The sequence below is a fragment of the Oncorhynchus masou genome, chromosome 12 (genome assembly GCF_036934945.1).
Source record: "Oncorhynchus masou masou isolate Uvic2021 chromosome 12, UVic_Omas_1.1, whole genome shotgun sequence".
NCBI classification, from domain to species: domain Eukaryota; kingdom Metazoa; phylum Chordata; class Actinopteri; order Salmoniformes; family Salmonidae; genus Oncorhynchus; species Oncorhynchus masou.
The window spans coordinates 67751421-67765990 of NC_088223.1; the positions used below are offsets into that span (position 1 = coordinate 67751421).

The window sequence follows — 14570 nt, forward strand, 5'->3', positions numbered from 1 at the left end:
CATTTCTCAACGGCTGGCCATGCCTTCCTCCTGGCTACTCCAACCTCGGCCAACAGCTCCGCCCCCCCCCGCAGCTCCTCGCCCAAGCCTCTCCAGGTTCTCCTTTACCCAAATCCAGATAGCAGATGTTCTGAAAGAGCTGCAAAACCTGGACCCGTACAAATCAGCTGGGCTTGACAATCTGGACCCTCTATTTCTGAAACTATCCGCGGCCATTGTCGCAACCCCTATTACCAGCCTGTTCAACCTCTCTTTCATATCGTCTGAGATCCCCAAGGATTGGAAAGCTGCCGCAGTCATCCCCCTCTTCAAAGGGGGAGACACCCTGGACCCAAACTGTTACGGACCTATATCCATCCTGCCCTGCCTAAGGTCTTCGAAAGCCAAGTCAACAAACAGGTCACTGACCATCTTGAATCCCACCGTACCTTCTCCGCTGTGCAATCTGGTTTCCGAGCCGGTCACGGGTGCACCTCAGCCACACTCAATGTACTAAACGATAACATAACCGCCATCGATAAAAGACAGTACTGTGCAGCCGTCTTCATCGACCTTGCCAAGGCTTTCGACTCTGTCAATCACCATTTTCTTATCGGCAGACTCAGTAGCCTCGGTTTTTCGGATGACTGCCTTGCCTGGTTCACCAATTACTTTGCAGACAGAGTTCAGTGTGTCAAATCGGAGGGCATGCTGTCCGGTCCTCTGGCAGTCTCTATGGGGTTGCCACAGGGTTCAATTCTCGGGCCGACTCTTTTCTCTGTATATATCAATGATGTTGCTCTTTTTGCTGGCGATTCCCTGATCCACCTCTACGCAGACGACACCATTCTATATACTTCCGGCCCGTCCTTGGACACTGTGCTATCTAACCTCCAAACGAGCTTCAATGCCATACAACACTCCTTCCGTGGCCTCCAACTGCTCTTAAACGCTAGTAAAACCAAATGCATGCTTTTCAACCGATCGCTGCCTGCACCCGCATGCCCGACGAGCATCACCACCCTGGATGGTTCCGACCTTGAATATGTGGACACCTATAAGTACCTAGGTGTCTGGCTAGACTGTAAACTCTCCTTTCAGACTCATATCAAACATCTCCAATCGAAAATCAAACCAAGAGTCGGCTTTCTATTCCGCAACAAAGCCTCCTTCACTCACGCCGCCAAACTTACCCTAGTAAAACTGACTATCCTACCGATCCTCGACTTCGGCGATGTCATCTACAAAATTGCTTCCAACACTCTACTCAGCAAACTGGATGCAGTTTATCACAGTGCCATCCGTTTTGTCACTTATACCATCCACCACTGCAACTTGTATGCTCTAATCGGCTGGCCCTCGCTACATATTCGTCGCCAGACCCACTGGCTCCAGGTCATCTACAAGTCCATGCTAGGTAAAGCTCCGCCTTATGTCAGTTCACTGGTCACGATGGCAACACCCATCCGTAGCACCCGCTCCAGCAGGTGTATCTCACTGATCATCCCTAAAGCCAACACCTCATTTGGCCGCCTTTCGTTCCAGTACTCTGCTGCCTGTGACTGGAACGAATTGCAAAAATCCCTGAAGTTGGAGACTTTTATCTCCCTTACCAACTTCAAACATATGCTATCTGAGCAGCTAACCGATTGCTGCAGCTGTACATAGTCTATTGGTAAATAGCCCACCCATTTTCACCTTCCTCATCCCCATACTGTTTTTATTTATTTACTTTTCTGCTCTTTTGCACACCAATATCTCTACCTGTACATGACCATCTGATCATTTATCACTCCAGTGTTAATCTGCAAAATTGTAATTATTCGCCTACCTCCTCATGCCTTTTGCACACAATGTATATAGACTCCCCTTTTTTTCTACTGTGTTATTGACTTGTTAATTGTTTACTCCATGTGTAACTCTGTGTTGTCTGTTCACACTGCTATGCTTAATCTTGGCCAGGTTGCAGTTGCAAATGAGAACTTGTTCTCAACTAGCCTACCTGGTTAAATAAAGGTGAAATAAAAAAATAAAAAAATAAAAATTTCAGGATGTATAATGGGACTCTAGAGAGTTTTTCCTAGCCACCTTGCTTCTACATCAGCATTGCTTGCTCTCTGGGGTTTTAGGTTCAGTTTCTGTATAAGCACTTTATGACAACTGCTGATGTAAAAAGGGCTTTATAAATAAATGTGATTGTTTGATTGACATAAACCTATTAACTTCAATGACAAAAATTAATCTGAGCAGTGGGAACAGCCATCACCAAATTTGGTGGTCATATATGACATAGTAAGAAAAATAGCCGCAGCTCCATATTACTTGTCAGACACAGAGAACTGATTCTGTATAATGGTTGTTGGGTACGATTAGCATGGGGTGTCCGTGGCTTTTGACATTTTTGTTTCCTCATGTCTTACTCATTGGTAGAAAAAAGTTTGGTCCAAACCGGAAGTTGGGTATTGAATATTATATGAATCCTATAAAATAATATGGCCAATTTAGGTGCACTTAGCTTAATTTCTCAGAGATATAATTACAGTGGGGCAAAAAAGTATTTAGTCAGCCACCAATTGTGCAAGTTCTCCCACTTAAAAAGATGAGAGAGGCCTGTAATTTTCATCATAGGTGCACTTCAACTGTGACAGACAAAATTAGAAAAAAAATCCAGAAAATCACATTGTAGGATTTTTAATGCATTTATTTGAATATTATGGTGGAAAATAAATATTTGGTCAATAAAAAAAGTTTATCTCAATACTTTGTTATATACCCTTTGTTGGCAATGACAGAGGTCAAACGTTTTCTGTAAGTCTTCACAAGGTTTTCACACACTGTTGCTGGTATTTTGGCCCAGTCCTCCATGCAGATCTCCTCTAGAGCAGTGATGTTTTGGGGCTGTTGCTGGGCAACACGGACTTTCAACTCCCTCCAAATATTTTATATTTTCTGTGTCTTTCTGTTATTTAGATCTTTTATCATTGCATTCATCCAAGCTCTCTGTCATGGTTGAAAAGAATGTTATTTATACCAAAATATTTACTGTTGGACTCCAACACCATATGTTCAGCCTCTTCATGCAGCAGATATTATGGGCCTGTCCAAAGCAAACAACCTAGGCTATCTGTTCAAAAATAATATTGAAATAATCATCATCTTGAATGTTTCCTAGTCCCAAAGACAAACACTTTGATGGTCAAAGTAATTCTACGTCTCAGAGAGGTCAGTGACTCTTTGACTCTCCTCCCCCTCTCCTCGTACCACTCCCTCCCCCTCATTCAAACATTTTGGTGTAGTTTCCAGAAGGAATATGCCCTGTGTGTTTAGAAGTTGTTTTCTTTAGAGATGTGTTCTGTTTGTTGTTGTTTGCAGCGCTCTGTGTGATAATGAGTGAGGAAGAAAAGGGGGGGAGGAGGAGGGCCCTGCAGTGTGTTATGAGTAAGGAGGAGGAGGAGGAGGGAGGCTCTGTAGTGTGTTATGAATGACGAAGAGGAAGAATAGGAGGAGTGAGGCCCTCTAATGATCAACCCTGTTTGTTTTTCCTACAGGGGCGGAATCTGTCCCTGGCATTTCAGGCTGCAGAAAGCATCGGCATCAAACCCTCCCTGGTGAGTTGAACTGAACAACTAGAGACCAGACAATACACCGAAGTAGCATAGACGCTTTGATCTTGTTTATTACTAAACAAATTACCTGATTTGATTAACTACAGAATGACTATGCTGCTTTGATTTATCTACAGAAGCAACATTTGATTAGATTATTGTATTTTATCGAGTGATAGTGATCAGCGTTCAATACCATAGTCCCCTCAAAGCTCGGGACCCTGGGATTGAACTCCAACCTATGCAACTTGATCCTGGACTTCCTGACGGGCCGACCCCATGTGGTGAGGGTAGGCAACAACACCTCCGCCACCCTGGTCCCCCCAGGGGTGTGTGCATGTTCACCCACAACTGCGAGGCCAAGCACGACTCCAACACTATCATTAACTTTGCTGACGACACAATGGTGGTCCTAATAAAGCATCTTACTTTGACCAGTTTCACACAGCAAGAAAATGATACTGCAGCAAGAGGAAATGTTAATTATTATGTGGATTATAATTATTTATCTTTTTTGTAGGGGTTGATACATTGTTTGTTAAGGCAAATCAAGTCTGAAATTACAAACTTTAGAAGCATTTTTAAACCTTGAATACACTAGAAGATTGCATTTCCTGCTATGCAGGAAATTTTCTGCAACAACAGTGTGAACAAATTAAGATCCAACATCTGTAGGCCCGATCACCGACAGCGATGAGACCTGTCAGCATGGTGCCAGGACAACAACCTCTCCCTCAATGTCAGCAAGACCAAAGAGCTAAACGAGCACTACAGGAAACTGGGGGGGAACTTCACATTGGCATGGCTGCAGTGGAGAGGTTCAAGAGCTTCAAGTTCCTCAGGTGTCGACATCACTTAGGACTTAACATGGTCAAAACACACCGGCACAGTTGTGAGGAGGGCGCAACAGCGCCTCTTCTCCCTCAGGAGGCTGAAGAGATATGGCATGGGACCTCAGCTCCTCAGGAAGTTCTGCAGCTGCAGCATAGAGAAATTATGGACTGGCTGCATCACCACCTGGTATGGCAACTGCAACCGTAAACCTCTACAGTAAATCATTTGGGCCGAGCTCCCAGCCATCCAGGACATTAATACCAGGCGGTGTCTGAGGAAGACCCGGATAATTGCCAGACTTCACCACCCCAGCCATGGACTGTTCTCTCCGCTACCTGCTAGCAAGCGTTACCAGAGCATCAGGTCTTGGACCAACAGGCTCCGAGACAGCTTCTATCACCAAGCAATAAGACTGTTGACCGGCTAACCAATAGCTGCCCACCCTCACCCACAGACTACCTGCACTGACTCCACCATAATTTGCAAATAAATTAATAAAAAATCCTACAAAGTGATTTTCTGGATTTTTTTTCCTCATTTTGTCTGTCATAGTAGAAGTGTACCTATGATGAAAATTACAGGCCACTCTCATCTTTTTTAGTGGGAGAACTTGCATAATTGGTCGCTGACTAAATACTTTTTTGCCCCACTGTACATATACAATAGACTTGCGAAAGTGTTCATCCCCCTTGGCAATTTTGCTATTTTGTTGCCTTACAACCTGGAATTAAAATTTATTTTTGAGGGGCGTTGTATCATTTGATTTACACAACATGTCTACCACTTTGAAGATGCAAAATGTGAAACAAGCAAGAAATAAGTCAAAAAAACAGAGAACTTGAGCGTGCATAACTATTTACCCTACCAAGTCAATGCATTGTAGAGCCACATATTGCAGCAATTACAGCTGCAAGTCTTTTGGGGTATGTCTTTATAAGCTTGGCGCATCAAGCCACAGGGATTTTTGCCCATTCTTCAAGGCAAAACTGCTCCAGCTCCTTCAAGTTGGATGGGTTCCACTGGTGTACAGCAATCATACCACATATTCTCAATTGGATTTAGGTCTGGGCTTTGACTAGGCCATTCCAAGACATTTAAATGTTTCCCATTAAACCACTCGAGTGTTGCTTTTGCAGCATGCTGGAAGGTGAACCTCCGTCCCAGTCTCAAATCTCTGGAAGACTGAAACAGGTTTCCCTCAAGAATTTCCCTGTATTTAGCTCCATCCATCATTCCTTCAATTTCCCAGTCCCTGCCGATGAAAAACATCCACACAACATGATGCTGCCACCACCACGCTTCACTGTGGGGATGGTATTCTCGGGGTGATGAGATGTGTTGGGTTTGCGCCTGGCAACTAGCGCAAACCCAACACCTTGGGGCGGCTACACTCCCCTGGTTTAGACCAGGGTCCTCTCCCGTCGAGGATTTCCTCCCAAGTCCAGAAAGTTTTGTCAACCTGCTCCTGCTGCGGCTGTTGCCTGTTACCACGCCGCTTGGTCCTGTTGTGGTGGGTGATTCTGTAATGACGTTCTTCTGTTGAAGGAGGAGCGGACCAAAATGCAGCGTGGTAGTTACTCATATTTATTAATGAAAGTAGACTAGACGAGAAATAACTGACATGTACAAAAACAACAGATGGAAACGTGAAAAAAACTATACAGCCTGTCTGGTGAAACATAAACACAGAGACAATCACCCACGAAACACTCAAAGAATATGGCTGCCTAAATATGGTTCCCAATCAGAGACAACGATAATCACCTGACTCTGATTGAGAACCACCTCAGGCAGCCATAGACTACGCTAGACATCCCACAAAACCCCAAGACAAAAACACACCACAATAACCCATGTCACACCCTGGCCTGACCGAATAAATGAAGAATAAACATAATATATTTCGACCAGGGCGTGACAGGGGATGAATACATATTCACACACAACTTTCCTTTTTCTCATTGAAACAAGTCATTTTTCCACTTCACTTCACTTTTTATTTCATTTCACCAATTTGGACTATTTTGTTTATGTCCATTACATAAAATCCAAATAAAAATCCATTCAAATTACAGGTTGTAATGCAACAAAATAGGAAAAAATGCCAAGGGGGATGAATTCTTTTGCAAGGCACTGTATATACAGTGCCTTGCGAAAGTATTCGGCCCCCTTGAACTTTGCGACCTTTTGCCACATTTCAGGCTTCAAACATAAAGATATAAAACTGTATTTTTTTGTGAAGAATCAACAACAAGTGGGACACAATCATGAAGTGGAACAACATTTATTGGATATTTCAAACTTTTTTAACAAATCAAAAACTGAAAAATTGGGGGTGCAAAATTATTCAGCCCCTTTACTTTCAGTGCAGCAAACTCTCTCCAGAAGTTCAGTGAGGATCTCTGAATGATCCAATGTTGACCTAAATGAATAATGATGATAAATACTATCCACCTGTGTGTAATCAATTCCCCGTATAAATGCACCTGCACTGTGATAGTCTCAGAGGTCCGTTAAAAGCGCAGAGATACAGTTGTGAAGAAGTTTAAAGCCGGATTTGGATACAAATTTTTTTCCCAAGCCTTAAACATCCCAAGGAGCACTGTGCAAGCGATAATATTGAAATGGAAGGAGTATCAGACCACTGCAAATCTACCAAGACCTGGCCGTCCATCTAAACTTTCAGCTCATACAAGGAGAAGACTGATCAGAGATGCAGCCAAGAGGCCCATGATCACTCTGGATGAACTGCAGAGATCTACAGCTGAGGTGGGAGATTCTGTCCATAGGACAACAATCAGTCGTATATTGCACAAATCTGGCCTTTATGGAAGAATGGCAAGAAGAAAGCCATTTCTTAAAGATATCCATAAAAAGTGTTGTTTAAAGTTTGCCACAAGCCACCTGGGAGACACACCAAACATGTGGAAGAAGGTGCTCTGGTCAGATGAAACCAAAATTGAACTTTTTGGCAACAATGCAAAACGTTATGTTTGGCGTAAAAGCAACACAGCTCATCACCCTGAAACCCTATCCCCACTGTCAAACATGGTGGTGGCAGCATCATGGTTTGGGCCTGCTTTTTTTCAGCAGGGACAGGGAAGATGGTTAAAATTGATGGGAAGATGGATGGAGCCAAATACAGGACAATTCTGGAAGAAAACCTGATGGAGTCTGCAAAAGACCTGAGACTGGGACGGAGATTTGTCTTCCAACAAGACAATGATCCAAAACATAAAGCAAAATCTACAATGGAATGGTTAAAAAATAAACATATCCAGGTGTTAGAATGGCCAAGTCAAAGTCCAGACCTGAATCCAATCGAGAATCTGTGGAAAGAACTGAAAACTGCTGTTCACAAATGCTCTCCATCCAACCTCACTGAGCTCGAGCTGTTTTGCAAGGAGGAATGGGAAAAAATTTCAGTCTCTCGATGTGCAAAACTGATAGAGACATATCCCAAGCGACTTACAGCTGTAATCGCAGCAAAAGGTGGCGCTACAAAGTATTAACTTAAGGGGGCTGAATAATTTTGCACGCCCAATTTTTCAGTTTTTGATTTGTTAAAAAAGTTTGAAATATCCAATAAATGTCGTTCCACTTCATGATTGTGTCCCACTTGTTGTTGATTCTTCACAAAAAAATACAGTTTTATATCTTTATGTTTGAAGCCTGAAATGTGGCAAAAGGTCGCAAAGTTCAAGGGGGCCGAATACTTTCGCAAGGCACTGTATATTGCTCGTTCTGATATTTATTTGTACACTGCTCAAAAAAATAAAGGGAACACTTAAACAACACAATGTAACTCCAAGTCAATCACACTTCTGTGAAATCAAACTGTCCACTTAGGAAGCAACACTGATTGACAATAAATTTCACATGCTGTTGTGAAAATGGAATAGACAACAGGTGTAAATTATAGGCAATTAGCAAGACACCCCCAATAAAGGAGTGGTTCTGCAGGTGGGGACCACAGACCACATCTCAGTTCCTATGCTTCCTGGCTGATGTTTATGTCACTTTTGAATGCTGGTGGTGCTTTCACTCTAGTGGTAGCATGAGACGGAGTCTACAACCCACACAAGTGGCTCAGGTAGTGCAGCTCATCCAGGATGGCACATCAATGCGAGCTGTGGCAAGAAGGTTTGCTGTGTCTGTCAGCGTAGTGTCTAGAGCATGGAGGCGCTACCAGGAGACAGGCCAGTACATCAGGAGACGTGGAGGAGGCCGTAGGAGGGCAACAACCCAGCAGCAGGACCGCTACCTCCGCCTTTGTGCAAGGAGGAGCAGGAGGAGCACTGCCAGAGCCCTGCAAAATGACCTCCAGCAGGCAACAAATGTGCATGTGTCTGCTCAAACGGTCAGAAACAGACTCCATGAGGGTGGTGTAAGGGCCCGAATTTCACAGGTGGGGGTTGTGCTTACAGCCCAACACCGTGCAGGACGTTTTTCATTTGCCAGAGAACATCAAGATTGGCAAATTCGCCACTGGCGCCCTGTGCTCTTCACAGATGAAAGCAGGTTCACACTGAGCACATGTGACAGACGTGACAGTCTGGAGACGCCATGGAGAACGTTCTGCTGCCTGCAACATCCTCCAGCATGACCGGTTTGGCGGTGGGTCAGTCATGGTGTGGGGTGGTATTTCCTCCATGTGCTCGCCAGAGGTAGCCTGACTGCCATTAGGTACCGAGATGAGATCCTCAGACCCCTTGTGAGACCATATGCTGGTGTGGTTGGCCCTGGGTTCCTCCTAATGCAAGACAATGCTTGACCTCATGTGGCTGGAGTGTGTCAGCAGTTCCTGCAAGAGGAAGGCATTGATGCTATGGACTGGCCCGCCCGTTCCCCAGACCTTAATCCAATTGAGCACATCTGGGACATCATGTCTCGCTCCATCCACCAACGACACGTTTCAATTGAATTGAAAAAAATGCACAATACCCCAAAGCAAAAACGGGTTTAGATGTCTTTCAGAAACATTTACGTATTACCACTATTACCACGTAAAACCTTTTTTTAAAGAATAGAAAACAAAGTGATAACTGGCTCAGGCCACAGTGTACTGTGCATTAGTTTGGTCCTCTAGAAAGTGAATTGTTCCATTTCAATCTTCAGGCCACTGCTAAAATTAAAACAGTATATTCAGTTAAAAGCTAGCCTTTGATGAGTTATTGTTCTCTACCTCACTAGTCAGGCAAACACTACATGATATAAAACAAGAACCTTCAAGTTTCACCTACTGTCCCGTATAATCTCCTGACTGTCCAGGAGTTGACGGATGCTTTAGTCCAGGGCTGGGAGGAGATCCCTCAGGAAACCATTCGCCACCTCATCAGGAGCATGCCCAGGCGTTGTAGGGAGGTCATACACACTACTGAGCCTCATTTTGACTTGTCTTAAGGACAGTACATCAAAGTTGGATCAGCCTGTAGTGTAGTTTTCCACTTTAATTTTGAGTGTGACTCCAAATCCAGACCTCCATGGGTTGATACATTTGATTTCCATTGATAATTTTTGTGTGATTTTGTTGACAGCACATTCAACTATGTAAAGAAAAAAATATTTAATAAGAATATTTCATTCATTCAGATCTAGGATGTGTTATTTTTGTGTTCCCTTTATTTTTTTGAGCAGTGTATTATTTTTTTTATTTTTTTATGTGTGTATTGTTATCGTATTGCTAGGTATAACTGCATTTCACTGCACCTGCGATAACTTTGATTTGATTCTAATAGTATGATTAATGAATAACTAAAGGAATGCAAATCCTTCTGAGTCAACACACACATGACTAATAGTTATTTTAAAATAAATATTTGCACTGTGATTTCCCTGTGAACATAGTGGAGGGGATATCTGTGTGGATGTATCAGGCTTAGGCATTGGTACACTATGTGTTCTTTATGTGTATGTTAGGTCTAGTCTATGTTAACTGAACTTGACAATGGTGTTTTCCATGTCCTACATTATATGTGACGTTTTGTCCTCCTCTGTGAAGAGCAAGCCAAGGCTCACTATGGTAGCTGGGTGTTTGGGAGAGTCAGGCTTGTTACAGTCAGGATGCAAGTTGGGTCTAGCTAGCTAATAATACATCTTTACTTACTTGAATAGGTTCTCCCACTGTCTCCGATTTTTGGATCCTTACACAAACAAAATAATGGGAAATCTTTTAGGTGGTAGCAAAGCGCAGCCAGAAGCCATGTGGACAAATGGTCAAGGACAAGGGAAAACGTGTGTTTGTCACCAGAGGAGTTTAGAACGTGTTGTGACATTTGACTTTACCAGTGTAATTTCAATAAATATAAATCACAAACTGTCAGTATCAAGTGTACTGCCGGTACACTTTATAACTTGAAAACTGTCTCTTTAAACTAGAATAGACAACAACAACCCAGACGGAAAACAGTGACGCACATAACACACAACACCCCTTCTACGGGCGTGTGGGGGAGGGTTTTTGAAATGTAACTGTAACCGATGTGAAATGGCTAGCTAGTTAGTGTGGTGCACGCTAATAACGTTTCAATCGGTGACGTCACTCGCTCTGAGACCTTGAAGTAGTTGTTCCCCTTGCTCTGCAAGAGCTGCAGCCTTTGTGGAATGATGGGTAACAATGCTTTGTGGGAGGCAGTTGTTGACATGTGCAGAGGGTCCCTGGTTCAAGCCCAGGTAGGGGCGAGGAGAGGGACGGAAGCTATACCGTTATGTAATATCCAATCAAAATCTTGTCGCTGGGAGTCAACAGACCATTCAAACTTTTTTTGAGAAAAAAAATCATCTCCAGACCTCCAAGGAATTCATTGCAACATTGTGATTTTGGAGGTATAGCAACGTGAGACTACCGAAGTCCAAACCAACTGGATGTCTGTGTCAAGACGTTTGCCAACCAACTAAGTCTTAGGCCTCGATTCAATCAGATCGAGCGTTAATGGTGTTTGAGGTGTAACTGCGGTATGAAATGACAAATCGGCGAGTGCTGCTCTTGTGTGTCACTAATCCCTCCCTTCTTTATCCATACCACATTAGAAGTTGGGGTTGCAGGTAGCCTAGCGGTTAGCTCGTTGGATCAGTAACCAAAAGGTTGCTAGATCAAATCCCTGAGCTGACAAGGTATAAATCTGTTACTCTGCCCCTGAACAAGGCAGTTGACTCACTGATCATAGGCTGTCATTGTAAATCATAATTTGCTCTTAACTGACTTGCCTTGTTAAATACATTTAAAAAAATAAGTTCAATAATAACAGGCGACTGCATGTTTTCATGCTCATTTGGATTGGGGGATTCAAATTGCCAACGATACAATGCAATTGTGTTCGTTGTCTGTAGCTTATGCCTGCCCATACTATACCCCACCCCACTATGGGGCACTCTGTTCACAACGTTGGCATCAGCAAACCACTCGCCCACACACACATGGTCTGCAGTTGTGAGGCCGGTTGGAAGTTTTGCCAAATTCTCTAAAACAACGTTGGAGGCTGCTTATGGTAGAGAAATCCACATTCAATTCTCTGGCAAAAGCTCTGGTGGACATTCCTGCAGTCAGTATGCCAATTGCACGCTCCCTCAAAACTTTAGACATCTGTGGCATTGTGTTTTGTGACAAAACAACACATTGTATAGAGGTATTTTATTGTCCCCAGCACAATGTTTACCTGTGTAATGATCATACTGTTTAATCAGCTTCTTGATATGCCACACCTGTCAGGTGGATAGATTATCTTGGCAAAGGAGAAATGCTCACTAACAGGGATGTAAACAAATTTGTGCACAAAATTTGAGAGAAATTCGATTTTTGTGCGTATAGAACATTTCTGGGATCTTTTATTTCAGCTCATGAAACATGAGACCAACGCTTTACATGTTGCGTTTATATTTTTGTTCAGTGTACATTGTTTATGGGTTTCCCAGATCTATGCCATTGTCATGAAACCCAAACGAACGCTTTCAGCCCAGACGACAGACTGATTACGTCTGACAGTTGACCGTATGGTGGTGGTGACGCACGAGTAAACACGACTAAAGCTAAGGCTGCTATATAAAGCTGACCCAAACCTGGCGAGGGCTGCTTTGAAGGCAGTGTCACAGTAAAGAACAGGTAGTCTGACCCTGTATAAGCCAGCTTGTTTCTCTAAGGGCTAAGCCTTCGATGTCTGTCTCTCATTATTATTACCTCTGATTTGTGTCAATCTTGTATATTATATAATATATGTAGAATATGCCCATGTTTATATATAGCATCAATGTATGTTATGTATTATGCTCCTACATCATACTGTTGAGTGAACTCTATTTTTTCTCTGTCTGTGTGTCTGTCCTTGCAGGACATTGATGAGTTGATGCACACGGACAGACCGGACTGGCAGAGAGTAATGCAGTATGTTTCTCAGATCTACAAGTACTTTGAGACTTGACCAGAGAAGAGGAGAAGGAGGATTAGGAGGAGGAGGAAGAAGAAGAGGAAGAATGGAGGCACAGCAGCACTTTTTGTCCAGTCCAAGTCTCCTTCTCTCAACATGGAACCCTAGAACACTGTCTCAACCCCCTCAACACTTGCATCCATCTCGACACTAAATGCACGAAGAACCCTCGTGTTCATTTGAAATTTGATCTTGCTTACTGTTACTGTTTTGCACATAATGGTACAACTGACGCTGAGTGTCAGAATGTTGAATTCTCTGACTGCATATAAGAAGACACGCTGCAATTATATTGGATTGTTTATGTTGAAGTCAAATTATTATTTTGAAATTATACTTTAAAGGAAGAGTTTGATTTTACATGAGAAGCCTATATCAAATAAAATTGCCTGGTTTCTGATTATCCAAAAGAAACCATTGCCTTTGTTTTTGTTTTTAGACCGACCCATGTTGCCATCTATGATGTCATACTAAAATGAATTGACAACACTACATGTAGCTCTGAATAATTAGATTTTACATTCACTTTGTTATTATTAATACAGAATGTATTCGCTGTTTGTATGCTGTGGGACTGACTGACTGACTCAATCAAACCATTGTATGATGTGTCCTTTAGCAAGTGTTGTTTCTAGTTCTTGCACAGCAATATGGTTTTGTCTCCAGCAAGCATCTTTCAGCTGGAGCTATCATACTGGGGATGGTCGAATGAACAAGAACTGCAAAATGTATTCAAACTATGACATTCATCCAACTGTACCATGAAGTACACTTTATACTATCTGGAATCAATCAAACAACCTTGAATTTGCAGCTTCAGTTATGGTTTGTCTCTTATAAAGAAGGAAGTGCTGTATCGTGTTTATTTATTTACACATGTGCTGGGAAATGTGAGAATGATGCAGGAAATGTATGTGAGCATTTTTAATTTACTGAGATTTCAGAGATTTACTCAGAGGTGGATGTTGTTAAATAAAGTATTTTGTCAATCAGCACTGGTCATTCTCACACTTTCTAGTGTGCGTGCGCGCGTGCACCTGCATGTGTGTTAGCTGAGATTGGTTGTCATCTGAGTGAGTTACTGTAGGTACTGTAGGTATATATTAATTTCCCCTCTCCTTTTGTTACAGGCTATAGAGGGAAGTGGGAAAGTGTTTCATGATTGGATGAAAGCTTTTGATATAATCCGGAATACAAGTAGGCGAAGTAAATTACCAATAAGTACCAGTAAATAACACCACATGAGAGGTTATGTTACAGATTTCAACATTGCACAACATTAGTGTTGTCAGTATCTATCGCCCTGACTGGTACCACTTTTAATTGGGTTTACAAAAAGCCTATTAAACCCTCTATGCCAGGGTTGTAAAAGTATTTATGTGTGGGAAAACAGAGTGGAAAATGGAGAGGTATTTTTGTTTTGCCATCAGGGCCATTCTTATATCCTAATGCATTTCTAAAGTTACTCCATAGTGCAGACAGGCTGGTACATGCCATTCAAACAGGTGAGTGTATTCTCTATCCTGCATGCAAACGTCACTTAAAAAGAAGTAGAGGATCCTAGACTGACAGTGTATATATATATATATATATATATATATATATATATATATATATATATATATATATATATATATATATATATATATATATATATATATATATATAATATCTTTGATGATTCTGACTGAGGGAGGACAGTTACAAGTGGGTGGAATTTTAAGTGGATGAA

The 14570-nt window shown here is 42.4% G+C and overlaps 1 protein-coding gene across 2 annotated transcripts in view; it reads left to right on the forward strand.

Moving 5' to 3' along the window:
- The window catches only part of LOC135550702 (cytospin-B-like), a 151246-nt gene extending 137423 nt beyond the window's left edge, over positions 1-13823 (forward strand). For both annotated transcript variants that reach the window (XM_064981743.1, XM_064981744.1), the window contains 2 exons: positions 3528-3587; positions 12743-13823. In XM_064981743.1, coding sequence (XP_064837815.1) covers positions 3528-3587; positions 12743-12832 — 150 coding nt within the window. In that variant the 3' untranslated portion in view covers positions 12833-13823. The remainder of the gene's footprint in view (positions 1-3527; positions 3588-12742) is intronic.
- Positions 13824-14570: the final 747 nt, after the last annotated feature.